This window comes from Aspergillus flavus, chromosome 7 (genome assembly GCF_009017415.1).
Source record: "Aspergillus flavus chromosome 7, complete sequence".
Classification (NCBI taxonomy): domain Eukaryota; kingdom Fungi; phylum Ascomycota; class Eurotiomycetes; order Eurotiales; family Aspergillaceae; genus Aspergillus; species Aspergillus flavus.
Window position 1 is genome coordinate 2,777,316 of NC_092404.1, and position 22,181 is coordinate 2,799,496.

Here is a 22,181-nt window from a genome sequence, read left to right on the forward strand (position 1 = left end):
AGGGTCCCAAACCAGGCTTGTCACTTGATAACTCACTTCACCATTACTAGTAGCACTCAAGTTGTATCTGAATTTGCACAGAACTTGTAAGTAGTTACCTAAATGAATATCTGTCCACGTAAGTCCTTTGGCTTTCACGAGATGCCAAGATCCTCTTTAAACATGTAATCTTGTCAATCTTCGTGAATGAACGAACATTTACAGTTCCCGTTAGATGCTTACTAAGACAGTATCTGGGTCATTTTGTTAAGTAGTACTCATATTCGCTTTCCATCTACCAGGAAAGGACTGAAAAACACAAAAAAAAAAAAAGGATTTGACGAGCAAGGGAGGGATGTCGGATGAATTTATTCTTCTAGTTGTTTCGTATCGAGAATGCTATTGATTGGGGGTAGAACTAAATCTTATCTATCGCTAGGTAGCTAGCTCGAGATTTTCTGAAAGCCTACTAATTAATAAGAATCATAGAATCGATCTGGACTTCAACATTTTGAAGATTTGACAATGAAATAGAAGAGAATTAAAAAGGAAGACAAAAGGGCGCCTAGTAACACCGATCCATCATTTACATGTCATCATTCGTAACCGTCCCTGGACAGGGGGGCAAACAGGACATAAAAGAACGTCTAGATAATGGAAGGATGTCTCAAACCAAGAAGATCTGCAATCCGCCCTACTTAGTAGGCAGGGAGACCGCAACTTGCCAAATTATGTGCAATCAGGAAATACAGCCAGATGCACATATAGCCTGTTGGTAGACTTTAGGAACGGCTGTTATTGTTCCATGTGTCAATACCGAGACCCACTCGTTCCTCCGCTTTCGATTTCTTCGAGGTCACACTATCAAAACTCGCCTTGCGTTTGAGACTGCTGGAGGGACGCTCGACTCCTGCTTTTCTAATCTGACCAAAGAGTGTTGTTTGAAGTAAAGTGCTCGATTTAGGGGCGTTTGCCACTCTCGTAACATTCTGATGGTCTGAACGACTATGGCGAAACATATTTGTTGTCACTAAATCAGCGTGAGAAGGACCGTCGTCTTCACTTTCGGCCTCCTCGGTGTCGGATGCTGATATAGTGCTGTCTCTATCCCGACGCTGGGGTTGAGAATCTTTGTTTAGAGTGAAGTATTGACTTTCTTGTTGAGCTATCCGAGACCGAGACGGCGTCATAGGAAGAGAAGGCAGTGTATGTGCACTACGCACATGGTGATTGCCAAACTGTTGCTGTGCGCCATTCTGATTTGATGTGGACATCGCACTTGGAGACTCTCTGTTCAGAACACGGTCCGCCGCCAGAAGAGCAGCGAAAGGATTATGGTTTTCATCGCTGGCCATATGGTGGCTATTATCGGCAAAGTGAGGAACAGACTTTCTATGGGGAGTCTGGATCTCGGTTTGTGGACTGGGAGATAATGAACCATGCTCAATCATCAAGGAAAGATGTTTTCTGTTATCTCTGATACGGCCTTTCAACAAAGAATTCTCTTCCCCGAGTCGATCGGACTTCACTTTCTCCTGGTCGATAAGTTTCTTCGCTCGGCGAAGCCGCCGGTCAAGTGTAGCATTGACCCTCTCCAGTTCTTGATTACGTTTGTGAGCAAGTTCTAATTCCACATTGGCAATTTTTTGTGGCGGCTTATTTTCTGAATGACGACGGCGATATTCAGAGCTCTGGATAATCTCGACTTCTCTTCTAGCCAATTTATGCTCAACCTCGGCACGCTTAATGGCCTCGTTGCTTGTGAATGATAGTAGACTATTCTGCAACTTGAAGTGCAGCGCTGACATACGAGCCTCTTGAGCTACGCTTAGTAGCTCTTTGGCGATCGCACGAAGTTTGGATTCGTCAGCAGTATCAATTTCCTCAGTAGTGGGGAGGTTCTCGGAAGCTCCATAAGCGACACATAGCGTCTTCTCGATATCAGGCGGAGATGCAAGGTATGAATTAGATCGGGACCTTGATTGTCGAAGAGGGGCTCCAGTGATCTGCGACGATGGGGGAGGAGTCATATCTGATGATGATAGTGACGGAGGGGAAAAGAACTTTCCTCTCTCAGAACGCGAGGTGTGGCTTTCGGCTCTTACACTTATATCTGGAGAAGCAGAGAGACTTGTACGCCGAGTGGGACTAACTGGACCAGAGATCTCTGCCGGAGGCGCTAGAGAACACTGTGAGAGCTGGAGTTCGGGGTCTCGTGGCATGATAGGAATAACGATAAGAGAAGTCAAGTAAAACCGTCGGGATATATCCTCGCACTGCTTCTTGATTAGCAATGACTGGGTTGAGAAAGTGCACGGAATCCCTGTAGGGCGGTCAAGCGCATACCGGGAATGAGGTAGGGTATTCCGTGTATACGTCAATCAAACCGATTGAGGGAATACTTGTTTTCAGCTCGGCTGATACAGGCCTTGTAAACAATAGTAGAAGCTAAAGTTTTCGGGAAATCAAGTGCACTTGGGTATGGATGTGTTTGTCGCACAGACACTATGCGACTCGCACCTGGCTCGGTCCGCTTATCAGCGATAGGGCTGTGCAGTGACGTCCAAGTCAAGGAGGATACAAATGGATTATTTGAGAAAGGCGCCCTGTTTGTAAGAACAACAATGCAAGGTTTGAGAGTCCCCGTACCAATATGACAGGAGTAAGGAGCAAGACAGAATGTGAATAAAGCAACGGGTAGATGTGATGCAAGGAGCAAGGAGCACCGTGGAGGGTTTGATGCCTTAAGGATGTTGCAAGCGGCGGGTGTTTCGCACATCGGGAGGCTGGGAAGTCGCTTGCGATGGCTCTGCTCCAACCAATTATTCTCGATGTTCAGCATCCACGTGAGCCCAGCCGCGCGCTAGAATTTACCATTCCAGATAAAGTTAGCGTGGAGATCATGCACTCCAGGCAAGTAAACAGAAGTTGTACCCCATGGGTCCAGAAGGTTGTAACTGAGGCAACGGGCTGCGGATGGACCATCAACAGTGACTTGGGTCTGGACTACTACGGAGTACTTTGCGATTCAAGGATGTATAAGTTACTGTATGCAAACAGACGGCCCGTGTCTGAATTTTCAAGATATCGCCAAAACCCCATCAACTCACGAATCAACACACGGTTAATACTATTTCACTGTATATCTAGTGACCTATGCCCTTCCCACTCGTTATGGATTTACATGAGTTTATACAGAGATTATTCTTGAAAATACTACAGGCTATTTCGCCCGGAAACAATATAACAAGAATGCTCTTAGCATCTCAGATGAGCGTTTGTCTGAACAACAAAAAGGAAGCGAGAAACTTTTCCCTGCTCTTCCTTCCCCTTCCCCTTTTCTTATCCCCGCCCTTCCTCTTTTGTCTATTATTTTTCTCCTTGAAGGGCCTTAATAACTATGAACAAGGTAATCTTAACAACGGCTCACTCGTGCGAAGACCAATCAATTCATGGCGGGCCCGGTGCTTGTCTGAGGAAGGATATCAGATTGTGAGTTGATATGCATGAAAACGCAGTGCTCACAGAATAAGAAATTACACTTGCTGTCAGTCAACCGTATCGCGGAGTAGTGAGACATCAGGCCCGCCATTGTAATAGTCGCAGAATGGGACAGTCTTTCTGTGGAGGTTGACATTCGTCCGTCTGTGTGGCAGTGGTACAGAGCACTTCGTACACAGTATATACGGAGTAGTCGTCATGATTTAAGGGCTGTCTTTGGCTCGGCTGTACCTTACTCCATAGATTTTGTTTGACAGAAGCCTAATATAGACGCAGCCAGTTAGAGAACACGATATCCTGTGTGAAGCCCACTTTCTACAATGTACTCCGTACGCAACCGTAAGAATGCTCTGTGCGCTGAGTCTGTGAGTACACTGTAAAACAAACAGCAGCAGTGGTTTGTTTTCGCTCCGTAAAGGCATGCAAATATCTTGCCTCAAGTGCACCTATGGTACTCATGTAAACTTGGTCCATAGTCACTAGCTCGGGTCCTGTTTCAGAAAGAGGACCCTAGCGGCTTGATTCTGTTCATCCGCCGGCGGGATGCCGAAGGAGAAATCTCACCAATCACATGGCTTTGGCTAGTTTATATGGATCGTGGCCCCAGGCACCAACTACTTCGTAAACAATGGTTATAATTTAAATCATATAATCTATCATATAATTAATAGGAGTTACCCTGAAAAAGACACGTTGCGCTGAGTATAACTTTGTGTTCTATCTACTTAAAGTTCTCACCTCATTACACCTACTACCATTTGTGTCAGCTGAGAATTTCTGCTGTCCTGTCTTTTTCTTCAAGTCTCCAAACCCACAAAAACTATCATGAGACTCCTTTTCCGCTCTTGAAACCATTACACCATCCAATAGCGGAAACGTGCTTCATGCTTATAGACAACCCGAACCGACTACTGCGTATGTGATGTGAACATGGATAAACAACAGAAATTATCGGCCCGACCGAGTGGAATTCCTCGATTAGCCTCCAGACTACCGCTCCCGACATCTACCGCTTCAAAGTCGATCAAGCCCTCCCCATCTCGCGAAAAGCTACGGACAGATACTGGCGTCGATACAGCTAGACTTCGAAGACCTTCAGAGGAACCATTATTCAAAAAGCCGCTCCCTAAATACTCGGTGCCAAAAAAGCCTCAGAATGGCCTGCCACAAAGGAGGGATGTCTCTCAGACTAGAATGAGCGATGGCGGAAAGTCGGAAACAGATAGTGTATTGTTTAGGCATGGGACTGATGTATCAGTTGATGATGCAGACACTCGAGGTCGTGCGCGGCCTTCACTGTCAGAACGAACAATTGAGACATTGTCCCAAATCCCTCCTTCGCCGAGTTCTTCGAGGCATTCTAGTTTCTTTAATGGGACTAGCCCCATGCGCTCTCCATCCCGTCCACCTTCAGCGCTGTCAAGTTGCTCGAGGTCACCTTCCAGGTCATCGTCGTCGCGTCAACAAATCGGCGGTGACTTCTTTCGCCCATCGTCTGCAATGCGGCTCCCTTCAAGGTCACGCCAGTCACTGTATGTGGGCGGCACATCGGCCGAGCTAAACAGCGTGACGAGTTCGGATAGTGCTTCAAAATTGAAGCTGCCTACTTCAAGGACAAGTACTTTTAGAGATACGAAGCATACCCTGTCAACTCTCCGTGGAAGCTCAGGTACAGCCGTTATACAGATTCCTGATACGAATATTACGCAGGAAGGACTTCACGTGAAGAAAACGAGAAAGACACCGACAAAAACACACCAGAATTCAAGGGCGCCTACAAAAATGCCAAAATCACCTTCCACTAAGGCCACGACCCTTGACTTGACGCTTGAGCAGCAATCTGAGATGGAAACCAGAAGAACTTCAAGGTCATCGAGCGCACTAAGGGAAAGCATCGCAAAAGCAAAAGCTGCACGGAAAGCAGCGATGCAAAGCGTCGATAATTCCCAGTCCTCATCCTTGGATGAACTAAGTGTTGAAGACCCATTCAACCAGCGACCAAAGGATTCGAACAAAGGGCTCCTTCGAAAACGTCTCGAAGCAGGTCGCACCTCAGGTCATTTAAATATTGCGGCCATGTCCTTGACAGCATTACCAGAGGAAGTCATGACTATGTATGATTTCGACCCTGACTCGGTCACAGAGTGGTATGAGAGTGTAGACATTGTCAAGTTCATTGCTGCAGATAACGAGTTCGTCGAACTTCCAGATTCCGCTTTCCCAGACACCGACCCAGAGGATCAAGATGCTGATGAGAGGGGAAACCAGTTTGGTGGGCTGGAAGTTCTCGACTTACACGGAAACCTATTGCGCTCACTGCCAATTGGTTTCAGGCGATTACAGCGTCTTCATACACTCAATCTTTCAAATAATAAGCTAAACTTGGAAGACATACAAATCATCATGGAGATGGAGTCTGTAAAGGACCTCAAGCTAGCGAAGAATCACCTGCAGGGATCATTCCCTGCCGATATAAAGAATCTGAGCAACCTGGAAGTTCTTGACCTCCATAGCAACTCTCTCACAGAGCTACCGAATGAAGTTGCGTACCTGACTTCCCTACGAGTTCTGAACGTGGGTGATAATCATCTGTCCACTTTGCCTTTCGAGGGCCTAAGCAAGCTTTCACTGAAAGAGCTCAGCGCTCCCAACAATCGTTTAAAGGATACTTTGTTACCCGCTTCTGTACAGGCGCTTATGACCTTACAATATCTGAATGTAACTGGCAATTCCCTAACAAAGCTTTCTAACCACGACACATTGGAACTCCCCAATCTACACACTCTAGCAATCAGCATGAACCGCATCCAGTGTTTGCCAGATGTTTCTTCTTGGCAGGCACTCCTGAGTTTGTCAGCGGAGAATAATAGCATAGCAGACCTACCACGAGGATTCACTGACTTGAAGGCCGTTCGAAACGTTGACTTGACGGGGAACAATATCTCAAAACTGGACGAAAGAATTGGGTTGATGGAAAGCCTTGTTATATTTCGAATCGCGAACAACCCTCTTAGGGAGCGAAAATATCTGAATATGTCTCCTGAGGACTTAAAGCGCGAGCTCCGAAACCGGTGCGAGCCAGAGCCACAAGATACCGATGACGAAGAGGGCTCGGTCGCAACCCAATTTACGCTCGCACCTGAGGCCCCAGCTCAATCAGGCGTTTGGCAAGTCAAACCTGGGGGAGTCCTCGACAGATCGTACGCTGATCTTCAAGACCTGGATATGGATCATCTGGAACGTATAAACCCGCATGAGGTCAGATGTCTTTACCTGCAACATAATGAATTACGCTGTATCCCGGCACCGACTCTCAGTATGCTCGCGCTTAATTTGACTGATCTTGATCTTTCACACAATCCACTGGATAGCACTTCGCTTTCTCCCACATCTCTTGATTTACCCAGTCTCCAAATCCTCAACTTGAGTGCCACCGGCTTAACCACTCTTGAGCCACTATTAGCCAGTCTTCAAGCCCCCTCGCTCACATTTCTAGATGTATCGAATAACCGCATTTGTGGGTCTCTACCACCGGTCCGTCAAACTTATCCAAGCCTGATGACATTCCTCGCTGCCGATAACCAATTTGATAGCCTGGAATTTGACGCCATCCAAGGCCTTCAGGTTCTGGATATAGGCAATAACAATATCAGTTTTCTACCTCCAAAGCTGGGCCTTCTAAGAGCCGAGGGTTGCAGTAAGAACTGGGGCAATGGATCGGCGCTGAAGAGATTCGAGGTTGCGGGTAATAGCTTCCGCGTCCCTCGCTGGCAAATTATTGCCAAAGGAACAGATGCTATCCTCGAATGGTTGAAGGATCGGATACCTGCTGAAGATCTTTGTCAATGGGAGCCGGATGATGAATCGAGCATATAAAGCATATTGGGTACCAAGCAATAACCTAATGATACTATCAATTCTGTCACCATCTTGATACTTGTGTACATAGGTTACTTTTTATCTTATTCCAGTGTGGACTTTTTTCCCCCAACGGTTGTTGCGCAATAACAGAATAGTCAACTGTGGACACTTTTTTCGCTCGATACAAGAACAGCCTGAGATATCGAATCATTATAGACATAACCAGACAACTTAAACAATAGATTACACCGTGCTTTGACTTTATAGACAATCATATGTTTATTCACTGTAACTTCGCTTCCTTGATGTCATCAAGAGGTTTACTGACCTCATCAATCACTTTCAACCATGTCTTCGACCAGTTAGTAAATTTATCCTCGGCGTTTTGCTGACTGTCGGTCACATTCTGTTCAACCCAAGGCAGAACCACTAACTTGACCGCTACAACAGCACAGTCCTTTGTTCTTTTCAAGTACCGAATAGACCGTTCTAGATCCCCTTCATAAAGTGCTCCCGCTACTTCGTCAACCTGCTCCGGAATGCGGTGGAGGTTCGTCATAAGGGATTCCAGCTGGTTAGCAAGGGAGGGCGAGAATTCGGGGACCTTCTTCAGGCGATTTGTGATGATTGCGGGGTAAATTTGGACCACTGGTTTGAGCAACCGAATAGAAGTCCTTTTCAGTTCATAAAGCACAGCGGTATCTTCGCTGTCGCTGCTATCCTCAGATGATTCGCCCTCACTATCTTTCCCAAGACTCTGTTTCCCATCGTCGCTCAGAAGTTCATCGAAGAACTCATCCCCTTCTTCATCAGGATTCCATTCGTCAATCTCTTCTACTGCATCTCGTACCAAATCTCTCCATTCTTCCACACGCCGTATTATAAACCCAACAACACCATTTGAAGCGAGGTCAATCAAGGCATCGCAAGCACCCCAAACCCGTCCTGTAGCTACCGTAACGAGGTCTTTCTCATTCTGCGACAGTTCGATTCCCTTCTTTTCCATGTGATCCTGTACTTCATCATTTCTCTCTGCGATTAACTGAACTTCTTTCACAAGCGATGACAGTTCGTTCAGCCCTGTCTTCGTTAGCGACAGAGCCTCGGCTTGAAATGCTTTGGTGTGATCGGTTGGTGTAATGAGTAGAGCCGCTGTCACAAACGACGGGAGTACTGATCCGTTCAAGTTGGAGAGGACGGAGCCGACGGCGGAGGACGTAAATGGAGAGGTGATGGCCAAGAGCGAAAGCTTAGTGACTTGTGACTTAAGGGCTGTCGACGATGCTGAAAGGAGGGGAAGTGCATCTCTGCCTGAGAGTTCTGTAGAGGCTGGGTTTCCAGAGGGCGACGACAAGGTCAAGTGGAATTGCTCCACGAGTGTAAGAGTAGTTGTAAGAGTGACGTGAAGCTTTGTTGACATTCTGGCGGGACAATGGGTGTTTGGTTTGGACTCGAGCAGCTCAAGACAAGTTGGGAGAAATTTCGATTAGGGAACTGCGGGGCCGTTTGTTAGGGCTCTGCGGGGTCACCTGCGGCTGACCTTGGTGGTGATGGAAAGCGTCTGTACAGTACATTTATACATAAGGCTTCGTTGGTCTGCACTTGTGCAATTTCTGTCAGTTATAACTCTATATGTGCTTGTATTTCTGAATTCCATTCCAGCAAAAATAGTATGTGTGCCCTAACATGTGCATACAACCTTACTGATTGATACATTACCCTAGCTAGTGGATACTAGCAGGCATATAGGAATAACAGACCCTCGCGAACTTTCCTAACCGCATGGTTTAACATCAACTATACGTCGAGCTTACCAACCGTCATATCCAGCAAAAGTTCATGAAGTGAGCTAAATCCTCGTACTGAGCAACCTTACAGAATCACCATGGGTGGTAGCTTCATGTTTATTATCTCCTAGTATATTCTTAAGGCACCTAGTAGTGACAATTGAAGACTAATCTATGACCATTTCAAGGAATTCCATGTAAATGTCACAAGCATTGCAATAGTAAGTACATATGTATGTAGTATACTCAGGAAGCTTGAGCTGAGCCCTAAAGCTGAGCCCTATATTTCCTAATCTGTGAAGCTGACCGCTCGGCGTCCCCGGTCCCGTCGACGGACAGAATGTTGCGGATCGTTTCTATCTCCAACTTGTATTTCAACACCAGTAGGTTTTTCTTCGAACGTTTAGTGGTGCAATGCGGAGCTGAATACCTATTTATCTAGATAATTACGATTTCTGTCCCAAACCATGGGAACCACCAAACCGCGCCCTTCTGGAAAAGCTTCCCTCGCAGCCGCCCAAACTTTACCCGAGAGGACTTTCATAATCGACAATGGCGCGTATACGATGAAAGCCGGCTATGCGCCCGACTCTATCACGGAAGATGAAACAGAGGCACTATCCGCCTGTTCTGTTATTTCTAATGCGCTCGTTAAGACTCGCGACAACCGCGTTTACGTGGGTTCGCAACTTGGTACTCATGTTACGGATTGGAACGAGTTGATGTTTCGACGTCCGGTCGAGAAGGGATATACTGTGAACTGGGAAGCGCAAAAGGAAATCTGGGAGCATTCATTCTTTGACGAAAAGACTGTACGAAGCAAGGACCTGCGGATTGCCAAACCGGAAGAAACGACTCTTGTGCTTACCGAGGCTCCAAACGCGTTACCGGCGCTGCAGAAGAACGCAGACGAGATTGTGATGGAGGAGTGGGGCTTTGGTGGCTATTTAAGATGCGTGGGTATGGTAGTAAATGACACTGTTATACTGCTGCTTGGTTATCTGGCTAATATTGCCATTTTAGGTCCGTCGCTAAACGCCTGGAACGAAGTCCAATCTTTATTTGGAGACCCCATCGTGCAGAAGTATGACTCGGCTGTTTCGCCAAGAGAATGCCTCCTCGTGGTCGATTCGGGCTATTCTCACACCACAGTTACACCACTGTACAAAGGCCAACCTCTTCAGCGTGCCATTCGCAGACTTGACCTTGGAGGCAAACATCTAACGAACTATCTGAAGGAGATGGTATCAATGAGGCAATACAACATGGTGGATGAAGCATATATCATTAATGAAGTGAAGGAAGCAGTGTGCTATGTCAGTGATGATTTTGCTCGTGATATGGAACAGACTTGGAAGGGCAACCGAAAGCGTGGCCAATTCGATCCTGACGAAGGTGTCACGGTCGACTATGTCCTGCCAGACCCAAATGGGAGCAAAAAAGGGTTTATGCGACCTCATGATCCTCTATTGAATGCCAAGAAGAGGAAAAGTGCACTCTCAGGTGCTACCGCCGAGGCCTTATCTGAGGATGTCTTGGTCCTGAGCAACGAGCGTTTCACAGTCCCTGAGATTCTATTCAACCCAAGTGACATCGGCATGAAGCAGGCTGGCATTACGGATATGATTCTCCAGAGCCTTTCGGTGCTGCCCACGGGGTTACACCCCGCCTTCCTGGCAAATGTGTTAGTTGTTGGAGGAAACTCCTTGATTGCTGGATTTATGGAAAGACTGTGAGAGATATTCTCGTCTATCCATCGCTTTCATACATTGCTAATTCGCTGTAGGGAGAAGGAATTGCGTGAAGTCGCTTCGGCAGAATGCGCTGTGAGGGTTCGACAGCCTCAGGAGTAAGTTTGTTATTACAATGTAGATCTTAACTATGCGCTGACGGTCTTGGGAAACAGTTCAATTCGCTCCACATGGCTTGGGGCAAGTCGATTGGCCACCAATAAAGATGAAATGAAGAAAGTTGCTATCACTCGCCAGGAATATCAAGAGAATGGCTCTGTTTGGACTGGGAGGAAATTTGCTGGCACTTTATGAAATCGGGTACATTATCTCGTGGTGTTCAGGATTGGGATCTTTGGAGTACATTGAGTCTGATTAAATCTGGCACAAGTTGACGACTTGGCTTGATGACCTGTTTAAGTAGCATTTGCTAGTGATACCCTTGAATTTGAGCATGTTTCTGTTTCTAATTACAAGAGATGATGGTAAACTAGCTGCTGTATAATCTTAAGACGTGCTTTTCAATCTCTTTGGCATTATGAGTTTGAGGTTAGTGTTGAGCTAAGTCCGATCCATTCCCGGTCATGCCATTTTGGAATGATTCAACATGCGGTGAGGTCGCAGTCATAACGGGATCTCCAACTTATTGATAAAGGGGGAAGAGCTTTCGATTGACCGACACAAGCAACGAAGATGTATAAGTGGGTAGAGACTTGGTAAGTGAAATACCCCGCAGTGTTTGGTCTTTTCCCTCTCTCTTGATTTGTGTTCTTTTTCGTCGCCCTTCAACCCAACCAACTGTCCACGTCAGTAAGGCACTGCAAGTACCCAGCCAGAGTACTTGGCGCACAGACCCGTCACGATCCAGCTGATTTTCTCTACACCCACAAACAAATACGCCTTAGAGATCAACCCATTTATTATTGTTCTCATATTTTTTTTTCTTTGGATGCGTGCTTGCAAGAGTCATGGCGACACTGTTAGCAGACATCCCCATCTACGTGGAGAACCCGTGGTAGCTTGGTCACTTCAAAAATGGTTGGTTATCGAAGCATGCGACGATCATAATCGGGTAATGGGGCATGAACATGTGGCACGCGAATGGCCTATCCATGGCATATTCACCAAAGTGGTGGTGATATATCCACATCTGACTCACCATCAGCATGATATGCCGACTTTCCTATATAGTTGACGCCTCGCCCGACGAGCTAATGAGCCAAAATCACATCTTTACACTCTACCAACAATCGTAATCAAACATATCAAGCAACCAGGCCGATTTTTGTCCATTTCAATATTATGATATTCATCTCTTAGCTTTGCACGCGCAGCATCTCCGAGTGTCAACAATAATTAAATAGGAACTATGGCGTCAAGTCCCCTGACAATCTCCCAGAGAGCCAACCTGTCGACTCACTCCTTCCACGAGCTGGTAAATCTTCAGAACTAGCGGGCTAAAGCGAAGTTTCCCGAATCCTATCAGCATAGAGCACCTCTCCTCCCAAAGTCAAAGATGTTACTATGCAACCTGTTCCCCGCGACCTCGCGTGCCATCAAGGAACACAGCCGAAAAAGACATCCTTCGCCTCAGTGTAAGGGGGTTGCAAGTTTGTCGAGAAGCCACTTGAACGCGGAGTCTCCATTGGTAGACTCTAAACCTATCTATCTTCATCAAGCTAGTGACTGTTCAAGCATGGAGTGCCATCCACGGATCGAAAGGGGCAAGGCGGTGTCGAGGAGGAGCCGTATTACAGCGAGAATTGAGAGATGCCGACTCATCCAGCGCTTTTTCAGGAGGACGCCACATAAGGAGTAAGTTCTTACAGCCGCATACAAATCGGCCTGGTAGTGTAAGCTGATGACGCCTAGGACCTGCGTGAGCTGCCTCGAAAGCATGCCAGCTGATGAGCTGGTGAACTTGCCTTGTCAGCATAAGTATTGCAACACGTGTATCAGGCGAATGGCGGCAACAAGCATGACGGACGAGCAATTATTCCCACCGAGGTGTTGTTCACGGAAGATCCCGTCAGAGACCGTCCTCCCTTTACTGTCACCAAAGGAAAGAGGATCATTTGTCTCTAAAGCAACCGAGTATGCGACGCCGGTTGCAGATCGCTGGTACTGTCCTGCATCAACCTGCGGGAAATGGATACCTCCAACGGCTGTAAATGCTGAGAAAACTCAGACACAAATATGTCCGTATTGTAGCACGAGAATTTGCTCAGGGTGTCGCGGCATTTCCCACAGGTCAAGAGATTGCTCTTCTGATGCAGATCTGTCTGCCGTCCTTGAAGTGGCTCGGCTTCAGCGATGGCAGAGGTGTTTCAATTGTGGTGCGGTGGTGGAACTCATATTCGGCTGTGATCACATTACATGCAGATGCAGCGCACAGTTCTGGTAAGACGAGCCCTGTGTATAAGTTTGATATGGCCCATGCTAACGATGCTCAGTTATAAATGTGGTAAACCGTGGTCTTCGTGCATTTGTGTCACACCCGCAGAGAGGCCAGTGGATTTTTTCGCATTTGTGATTGATGGCAATGCGCTAAACCGTGACGAAGAAGCCGGACTTACAGCAGTTCTTGCTTCCATGCTGTGTCATGAAAGAGAATCGGAAGAGTCTCTAACTGACAAGCGGAATAAGGGAAATCAAGGTTGTCGGGCAGAAGGTTGCTTGGTTCGAGATAGGAATATCTCAAAAGTTGACCTAGGAACCTAAAGGTACCAAGGAAAGTTTTATCATAATGGCATTATCAAATCCACGTACCACCTTTTACCCCGACAGGTGCAACTGTAAGCCTATAAACTGTTGATATAGTAATCTATTTTTATAGCAGTGTAACAGGGATATCAGGACGTAACTAGTGACCAAGGATCAAACCCTCAATCAGTATTCGTAGAAGCCCTTTCCAGTCTTCTTGCCCATCCAACCGGCATCAACCATTCTCTTCAAAAGTCCGGATGGCCGGTATTTGCTATCTCCAGTTTCCTGATGCAAAACATTCATGATAGCCAAACAGGTGTCAAGTCCAATGAAATCGGCCAAAGTCAAAGGTCCCATAGGAACGTTAGTTCCATTCTTCATGATATTGTCAATATCCTCGCGGGCACCAACTCCAGTCTCAAGACAGATGATTGCCTCGTTGATGTAAGGCATAAGTATACGATTAGCAAGGAAACCGGGCGAGTCAGCGGAGACAGAAGCAATCTTGCCCATACGCTGCACAAACGCGATAGCGGTATCGATCGTCTCTTGAGACGTTTGCAAACCAGAGATAATCTCGACGCCCTTCTGTATAGGAACTGGGTTCATGAAATGCGTCGAGATCACTCGAGAAGGAGCTTGAAGGTCTGTCGGATTCGTTGTCGTCGCCGCAGCAATCTTAGTAATGGAGATTGACGAGGTATTGGTTGCAAGAATGGCATGCTTGGGTGCAATTTGAGCAAGTTGTTTGAAAATAGAGCTTTTGAGATCGGGTATTTCTGGAACAGCCTCAATAACAAAGTCCGCGGATGAAAGGTCGTCCATCTTCAGGCTAGTTGTGATGCGAGAGCGGACGGTATCGGCTACCTCTCGGGTAATACGTTCTTTGGAAACATCCTTATCAAGGAGTTTATCTGGAGATAGTAGTTTCGTTAGTCTAGAAAACCATCTAAAGTAACAATTCCAATGACGGAAAGGGGGTATCGGTGGTGAGCGTGGCACCATACATACCGGCGAATTTGAGGCCCTTATCAAGAGATGCTTGGGAGTTGTCAACTAAGGTAACAGGAACTTGAGCCTTCTGTGCAGCAACAAGAGCGATTCCCAAACCCTATTGTCTATCAGATCAGCTCCAAGACGTTGCGATATAAAATTCATGTCCTACGTACCATTTGACCTGCTCCAATTACTCCTAATGATTTAACCTCGGCAGCATAAGCCGAGGAGGAACTGCTGAATGCGCGGGAGGCAATTGAAGGGCCGTTGCGGCCGAGAGACCGGAGGGACGATGACAGCATGGTTGCAGTGTTGAAAGAACCGAGTACCTTAACAAGGAATTGTGACGCTAGGAAGAAAGACGAACAAGCCGAGGACAACAACGGCGACGATTGATATACTTCTATTTAAATCGCACCCGACATCCTTCCGCGGGACTCATGTGATCCGACGTCATCGGTTATCTTCGGCAGTCAGGAACATCCATTCCTCCGACATCCGAAGACCTGAGACGCGAAAACGCGTGAACCGGCGCGTTACTATTAGTCCCTGCAGCGCGCCCAAAGCCGTCAACATCGGCGATGGTGATAGAAGGTGAGGTCGACGACCGCAAGCACAACTGGCCACCATGAACGACGAAGCTGTGGCTTTTAGTCAGGCTGTTCAAGTTGTAGACCCTGATGTCCGCGCACACGTTTATAGTCTAGTCACTGCGGTGAGGATAGCTATTTGATTGAACGCTTTATATTCGAGGAAATCTAATCAATTTACAGTTAGGCGGATTTAACGGCGAAGATGCGGACCGATATGTACTTGGAGACGATGCACTGGCTTGCTTGCGTGACATTAGACGCTGGCTGAAATTGTACGACGAGAAGTATCACCGCATGGATGTTGCTCGGTGCCTTGGAGAAGCGAATTTGGTCAACGGAGACTTACTACCGATCTTTTCGCTATGGTGGAGTACTGGTCAAAAGAGTAAATATATGTCTAGGATCGCATTAGCGTGCTGTAAGTATAGGGCCTTACTTTGAGCTTAGACTATTGTATTAATGACATGAAGTGGAATTGCTAGTTCCGTTGACCTGGCCATTGGAAGTCCACGGCGAGATGACTGTCAACCATCACCGACACTTTCCATACTTGCAGCACGCTCAAGTCTCTTATAAGCGAGGTCTTCTGAGCCGTGGCGATCTCAACTTCCTTCGAACTATTATCCGAATTGGCCTTCCTAGCATGGCCGTTCCACGGTCTGAACGAACAACACGGGACGACGGTATACTCAAACTTATGCTCTATTTGTTACGAAATATCGTAGTGATCGCCCCAAATGCTCGTCTTGCGGCGGATGGTGATGAGGAGGAGACGTCTAGATCTGCGACTATCAATGCCTTTCAGGCTCAAGACGTATTTGCCCTTCTTCTTACTATGTGTTCCAACGTTGGCGATGACTTCAATATGCAAGATGTGATTCTTCTCGAGATACTCTTCCACCTGGTGAAGGGTGTCAATGTCCAAAAACTATTCATGGATGATGCCCAGCGAAGCGCAAAACACACAGATGAGCTAGATACCCTACTAAAGCAAGAGTCATCTCTGCGGCGGGAGTACGCCAAAAATGCACCCACTCGACACGGACGGTTCGGAACTATGATTTGGGTCAAACGTGATGATGCTAAGGTTTCTACTGTATCAGGGCAAGACGTTCTCAAAGATAGCCAGGCAACGCTCCAGAAAATGGATGAAAGCAAGAAGTGGAACAGGCCCCAGCCACGCAAAACACATGAAGACTCAGTTCTCAACAATGACTTTAGTACGCCAGCCCATCTTAATTCCACCGCATCAAGAAACCTGCGGATGTTTGTTGAAGAATTCCTCGACTCTGGATTCAATCCTTTATTCACCCATGTTCGGAAAGCCTTGGAACGAGAAGCCGACCGTGTCGTACCTATCAATTCTCGTCAATTCTTCTACACCGTCGCCTGGTTTCTGGATGCCGAACGCGCACGCCGTGCGCGCCAGCAGGAGATGCATTTACAGAATGGAAAACCCATGAAAGAATTGGAACGGGATGGGTTTGGCCTTGTGGCTAGTGTACTTGACCAAGAAACTCTCGTATTTCTGAACCGATCTATGCAAATTAGTTTCGACCAAAAAGACTGGGAAGATCTAAATGCGGAAATGCGCTGCTTCACTCAAATCTTGCTAACTGTGCAAGAGATGACACAGTCTCTGCTTGAGGAGGACCAGGAAATTGCCGAGAACATTCAGAACCGTATATTCTACGAAGAAACAACTCATGACCGCGTGCTTGCTATCATGCGTGAGTACAAAGGTCAAGGATTCGGTTACCTGGATGCATGCACAGAGCTTTCGCATGTTTTCCTACGTATGCTGGAGCGATACTCTAAAGAGAATGTCGACATGCAAGTGCGATCTCGACGGCGATCTCGGCGCAAAAACATGGAAACTCAAGTAGCTGCACCCGAAGATAACAACGAAGAGCATGCATCCGATGATGAGGACATCATGGAGGCCGAACGAATTTGTAGGGAGCGTAAGTTCGACTTCAAGCGCTTTGCTGCCAAGTTTTGCAACCAAAAGTGTGTTGACACTTTCGTTGCTTTCACGAAGTTCTTTAGGGAACTTAACTCGGACCAATTAAAACGTGCCCATCGCTATTTTTACAGGATCGCCTTCAAACAAGAAATGAGCGTCCTGTTGTTCCGCGTTGATATACTTAACCTTTTTTACACGATGATTAAAGGACCTGGCGCCATGGACTCAAGCAAACCAATCTTCAAGGAGTGGGAAGAGCTGGTCCGACAGGTCATCAGACGAATGATAAAGAAGATCGACCAGCGTCCTGCCCTTATTACTGAGTTACTCTTCAGCAAAATGAACTCGACATTATTCTACCTGGAATATGGCCATGAGAGACAAACCCTACCCTCGGTGAGAAGGGCGCCAGCTGAGCTTGAAGTCAATCCCAGTGAAGCAACAACGCAAGAGGACAAGATAAAAATTGTTATTGGTGCCCTGGTCATGGATGGGCAGGCCGATTTGGTTGCATGGGTTAGCAATGTTTTAGGCACTGCAGCGGAAGAAAGAGAGTCATGGGAGGCCTATGAGGATGCTCAGAGAGACGAGGCTCAGGGAGCACCCAGAGCCCCTAATCCGATGATTGGTATGTGAACAAGACCTGTTATTGATGCTCGATGTCCTAACTTTGACAAGCCGTCCTACCTCACGACGATGCATGTAAACAGGCGATGTACTTCAACGCTAAGCTGCGTCTTCTTATGACTTTAGTAGGGTTTGAGCGACTGGGAATGGAAGATGTTGTCGGAGCTTCCTGGGTTGTGCCGTCCTCGCAGGGGTCAAAAGATCTAAAAGGCATTAAATTGACGATCGATAAATGTCTTGAAGATCCATACACGGGAGACATTGAGCATGATCCTCGTCAGATGCTTCGGCGCAAATACAAACCCGATGATAAGGAGCACAATCGCCAAACTACACTTGATGTTGACTTTGGATCTGAGTCAGAGGGTGAAGATGTCCCGGATGGGCCACTTTTCCCGCCAAACCCCCGGTCGAAAGCGAACGCGCCCAATGATTCGAAAACGCGGCGCAAGAATCGCGAAGCAGTTGGCGAGCGCGAGCCGATAGACGAAGATACTCTGGAAGCGCGTCGTAAGGCGCGCCAGGAGAACACAAGAGCCCGTCTAGCCAAGATAAAGAGTGAATTGTTCGTCCATGCCAGTGATGACGAATCCGACGAGGAGGCCGACAAGGAATTCTTTGATCTCGAGGAGAAACGGCGAAAAGAACAAGCTGCGCGAGTCAGAAAGGCATTGCTTACTGGCGTTGTAGACGAGATTGGCCGTAAAGCGAACAAAAAGAGCGAACGCAAGCGACTAAGCAACTCTGGGAAGTCTGACACGCAAAGTAAACGGCAACGGCGCGGCCGAACAACAGAAGCACTCGACGAAGATGATGACATTATCATGGATGGTGCTGTTGCTCGCTCGTCTGACCATGCAACTGAAGACGACGAAAATACTTCTGCCACGTCAGATGAAGACGATGAGTTTGATTTCGACGACAATTTAGCCTTCCGTCGAGACCGGGATCTAGACAGGGACCCGGTACTGCCTAGCCACGCGGAAGACATGCAACCAACCGATACGCGTGAGCTAAGAGACAATGACGAAAACGCCCCGGTGGCTACATTGGCTCGAAGGCGATTGCGTGCCGGGTTTGTGATTGACAGCGACTCTGAATAGGCTCTAGTCCTTTGAGATACTACTGCCCTGTAATGACCTAATGATGCCTGGCGTTTAGGAGATGGATCTGGGATAAAGTGGAGATTGTATATGGCATGCAAAACTTGTGATAATACACTACTACCGCGCAAACAGAGCAGCCCTTTGGATGGGTTCTGGAAAAGTGCATAAATCGATGTTAATGACTATAGAATCCTACTTACTTGTGCCACGGCTTTCAGAGAATAGTTATACTCAAATCTCTCTCTCTCTCTCTACCTTTCACGCCGAAGAAGCAAAAAAGAACAGAAAAGAACAATGACCAACCACTCCTCTTCATCACCCTCGATGATTTGTCGGAAACTATCTCGATGCACACCGGGAAGCTTGACAAACTCAGGATTGACATACTCACCACCGATATAGACATTTTCTTCGCAACGGAGCAGCCTCGTGGCTTCTGCATTACTCTCCGAACGAAGATGATAAGAGCGTTCGTCGGCCCATCACCAGATCTAAGCGAAATACCCATTTTGCGGCAGCCCGGAACAAATGATGATGCCATGGTAGCCGTCTGTAGGACGGACTTTCAGCGGGTATCCTTCCCGGCATCCTCTATTGACAATGAGATAAGTCAGGCCCCATGCTGAACTACCTTCTTTCAGAGCCTTAGCTGTTGTAAAACCCTCCACTGGTGGTGATCCATACCTATTGACGGCACCTATCTTGATAGAAGGGTAGTAAATTGGTCACCTTGTGGCGTACTTCTATGTACAGGATGTCAAGAACCCTCGCTACCATTGTCACCCGCACAATGGCAGTTCTAGGAATCACCGGAAATGCACATACAGAGAGCGCGGCCAGTAGATTGGCGGTATATCTGTCGCTGACGCAGGGAAAACCTGCGAAGTACATGTGTTTATAACATTGTACAGGGAGTGGAGATGAGACGGCGCACTCAAATTGGAGTTATGATTGAAGTTAATGAGAGAAACCAGAACGAGACACTTGGTCTGGAAGAGGAGGCCGTGAAGATTGTCTGAAGGGGACATAACGATGCCGTAGGAGGAAGTGTATGAAGGGAAGGCAGTTAACTAAGACATACAATGTCCCAGCTAATAAGAGTTAATAAAACGACAGGACCTTATAAGTACAGCTATATAAGTACTACCGGATGAGCAATAGACAATGGATTCCATTCACTCTAGTTTATTGCTTTTTCCCGGTGTCCTCTAGCCCATGCCCTAGCAACCGCTTACACACAGAGTCATGTTGCTTCTTTCTCCCTTTCCACTCAATATACGTTGGGTTCCCCTGCATCAAAACAACGACTTTTACCCATAACATAAAGAAGGGTTTATTTCCCTCTAACTCACAGCAGTCCTTGTTCCACATCTGATCTGTCACTTACTCACACCCCCCATTTCATCATCTCGGCCCCCCTCAGAAGCATACTGAAATAACTATGACGGAAAAGCGAAACCGCAGATCGTCCCTGATGGGCTCTCTACAGATTCTCAAGAGCACATTCGGTGTGCGACACGATCAATGGGGACTCGAGGACAACAAAGACATAACTACCGGGAGCAACACCAACAGAGAAGCACGTAGGAGCAGTCCGCTTCCACCCACCACTACCGGCGTCTGCCATTCGTCTCAATGGCAACCAATCGTCCATGCCTGCCGCCAAAGTTTCATGCCACTATCTGAGAAAAATTCATCGAGATACAACACCGTCAACAACGACCCAAGAGGCCTTAACATCAGTAGTAGGTTACAGGAACAGGAGCCCAACTTAAGGGCCCAGCATAGAGCCTCGACCTCCCGCTGTCAGACAAGCTTACGTTACTCTTCGACACAAATATTCTCAAGGATTCCTACACCTGCAAAGTCCCCGGCAGGAGATCTGTACTCCCATGAAGTGTATCGAAAAGAAAGCAGAAGAAGTGTGCTATCTTCCTTAGGGAGACAATGTGTGGACATAGACAAAGATGCAGGCAGGGTTTACAAAGCGAATTTGGATAAGGAAGAAGAAAGAAAAGATTTTATCCGCCGTACGGATCTACAGAGACTCGGTTCTGAAAGACAAATGTTCGACACCGACGCGACTTCAAACCCTGGGTTTCAGATCCAGACTCATTGCCAGAGAACCAGCGATGGTCACCACATCCGGAGAGCTACAACAGAGTTATCCTCAAAAATATTCTCTAACAGCATACATCCGGCTAATGATACTCCTGTCTCCTGTGTCACTGTACTAAGGACCGTCCGTCCAAGCAGCCTGCTAGCATCTCCTGATGCCAGAAGTCGACCGGCCACTCGACTGTTTGATCCTATATCAGCATTTATCTCACGGCGTGAAACAGGAGCACAGGGGAATGACTGCGTCAAGAATGGCCACCTCAATGTTAGTGGCCCGATTTCCGGGTCTGTCAAGGTGCTACCTTTGAGGAAAGAGCGAGTTGAATACCACACCGTTCCCAAAGGAAAGTTGCCAACACACCATCGATTGCTGGAGGATTTCCAACTTGCGAACCAAAAAGCGATAGGAAACACACTCCAAAAACGTGACAGAATGGAATACGTAAAGAAGAGTCTCCGATGGACCAGCGGCTTCGAGAACCTAAAGCTTGAGACCAGAGCAAAAGCCGATGCATTTTCACCCGCTAAGCGTCCTAAGGCCCCGAGCCGATGTGCGACAAGGCTAAGCCCCCTACCAGATACAGGGAATCAACGGCATAGGGATCAAATTGGGAGAATGGTATTGTCGAGGAACCACCCCATTGGGTTCCGTTCGAAGTTGAAGAAGCCAGGGCTAACAATCCATGCCGACTGGGTTTCACAGGTCAGTGAATCTCAGCCTCAACAGTACTGGCTCGGTAGATTCGTCACCCTCGTCAATGCTTTCCACTATGAGGACTCCTTCCATGAGCCGGACATCGCAACGGGATTCGGTATGTTGTCAAGTTATTCTCGCCCGTTAGGGCATCCGGATTCAAACGAGGCGGGTTACCGGATCAAACGGGCCTTCATGGTCCTCGAAAATGTTTGCATGAACGATGAAGCGAGCGGGAGTCTACGAAAGTTCCGATGCGAATACATTAACAAATTTGGAGATGGGTGGATGGTATGATGCCTTGTCGTCGGCGTATCGAAAAGACGGATGATCGCAGGCATTGACTTGGATCGCCACCGCCTATGGTCCAGAATGTCGATCTACGATCCCTGGTGAAGCCTTGTCGCTTGCTCGCCAGTATGATGAAACCTGTCCTGCTGGCATATAATGAGGATAGCCTGACTAGAGATATTCTGGCTGTAGCACTATGGACGGCCCCGGAATTACTAGGACGCTG

General features: G+C 47.3%; 8 protein-coding genes across 8 annotated transcripts; 5 read left to right on the forward strand and 3 right to left on the reverse strand.

The window, feature by feature from the left end:
- Positions 1-224: 224 nt before the first annotated feature.
- F9C07_2146910 (uncharacterized protein) lies at positions 225-2,763 on the reverse strand. Its single transcript, XM_041287315.2, has one exon. It carries the CDS (start codon positions 2,199-2,201, stop codon positions 762-764), a length of 1,440 nt encoding a protein of 479 aa, XP_041150646.2. The 5' UTR covers positions 2,202-2,763; the 3' UTR covers positions 225-761.
- Positions 2,764-4,410: 1,647 nt separating this feature from the next.
- Positions 4,411-7,356, forward strand: F9C07_2229970 (leucine-rich repeat protein; the record flags this gene model as incomplete). The annotated part of the gene is made up of 1 exon (XM_041287309.2): positions 4,411-7,356. The coding sequence occupies one exon, from the start codon at positions 4,411-4,413 to the stop codon at positions 7,354-7,356; it is 2,946 nt and encodes a 981-aa protein (XP_041150647.2).
- A 268-nt stretch (positions 7,357-7,624) lies between these two features.
- F9C07_13426 (uncharacterized protein) lies at positions 7,625-8,761 on the reverse strand (the record flags this gene model as incomplete). Its single annotated transcript, XM_041287316.1, has 1 exon — positions 7,625-8,761. One exon carries the CDS (start codon positions 8,759-8,761, stop codon positions 7,625-7,627), a length of 1,137 nt encoding a protein of 378 aa, XP_041150648.1.
- Positions 8,762-9,581: 820 nt separating this feature from the next.
- Positions 9,582-11,173, forward strand: F9C07_13425 (actin-like protein arp6; the record flags this gene model as incomplete). Its single annotated transcript, XM_041294958.2, has 4 exons — positions 9,582-10,088; positions 10,152-10,860; positions 10,915-10,977; positions 11,035-11,173. Exons 1-4 carry the CDS (start codon positions 9,596-9,598, stop codon positions 11,171-11,173), a joined length of 1,404 nt encoding a protein of 467 aa, XP_041150649.1. The 5' UTR covers positions 9,582-9,595.
- Positions 11,174-12,214: 1,041 nt separating this feature from the next.
- Positions 12,215-13,663, forward strand: F9C07_1893998 (uncharacterized protein). The gene is made up of 3 exons (XM_071508469.1): positions 12,215-12,673; positions 12,731-13,258; positions 13,312-13,663. The coding sequence occupies exons 1-3, from the start codon at positions 12,375-12,377 to the stop codon at positions 13,577-13,579; spliced, it is 1,095 nt and encodes a 364-aa protein (XP_071367114.1). The 5' UTR covers positions 12,215-12,374; the 3' UTR covers positions 13,580-13,663.
- An 84-nt stretch (positions 13,664-13,747) lies between these two features.
- On the reverse strand, positions 13,748-14,862 carry F9C07_13422 (3-hydroxyacyl-CoA dehydrogenase; the record flags this gene model as incomplete). Its single annotated transcript, XM_041294972.1, has 3 exons — positions 13,748-14,478; positions 14,576-14,675; positions 14,734-14,862. 3 exons carry the CDS (start codon positions 14,860-14,862, stop codon positions 13,748-13,750), a joined length of 960 nt encoding a protein of 319 aa, XP_041150651.1.
- Positions 14,863-15,188: 326 nt separating this feature from the next.
- On the forward strand, positions 15,189-18,849 carry F9C07_2229975 (DNA topoisomerase I-interacting protein; the record flags this gene model as incomplete). The annotated part of the gene is made up of 4 exons (XM_041294960.1): positions 15,189-15,275; positions 15,334-15,571; positions 15,624-17,747; positions 17,798-18,849. 4 exons carry the CDS (start codon positions 15,189-15,191, stop codon positions 18,847-18,849), a joined length of 3,501 nt encoding a protein of 1,166 aa, XP_041150652.1.
- A 1,444-nt stretch (positions 18,850-20,293) lies between these two features.
- F9C07_2062373 (uncharacterized protein) lies at positions 20,294-21,961 on the forward strand (the record flags this gene model as incomplete). The annotated part of the gene is made up of 1 exon (XM_041287313.1): positions 20,294-21,961. The coding sequence occupies one exon, from the start codon at positions 20,294-20,296 to the stop codon at positions 21,959-21,961; it is 1,668 nt and encodes a 555-aa protein (XP_041150653.1).
- Positions 21,962-22,181: the final 220 nt, after the last annotated feature.

What these genes read in the sequence shown, in the direction of transcription:
- F9C07_2146910 (XM_041287315.2), bottom strand. Translation starts at nt 2,201, where the DNA reads ATGCCACGAGACCCCGAACTCCAGCTCTCACAGTGTTCTCTAGCGCCT.
- F9C07_1893998 (XM_071508469.1), top strand. Translation starts at nt 12,375, where the DNA reads ATGTTACTATGCAACCTGTTCCCCGCGACCTCGCGTGCCATCAAGGAA. An exon ending in AGGAGGACGCCACATAAGGA is followed by an intron (nt 12,674 to 12,730) that starts GTAAGTTCTTAC and finishes GATGACGCCTAG; the next exon opens with GACCTGCGTGAGCTGCCTCG. An exon ending in AGATGCAGCGCACAGTTCTG is followed by an intron (nt 13,259 to 13,311) that starts GTAAGACGAGCC and finishes AACGATGCTCAG; the next exon opens with TTATAAATGTGGTAAACCGT.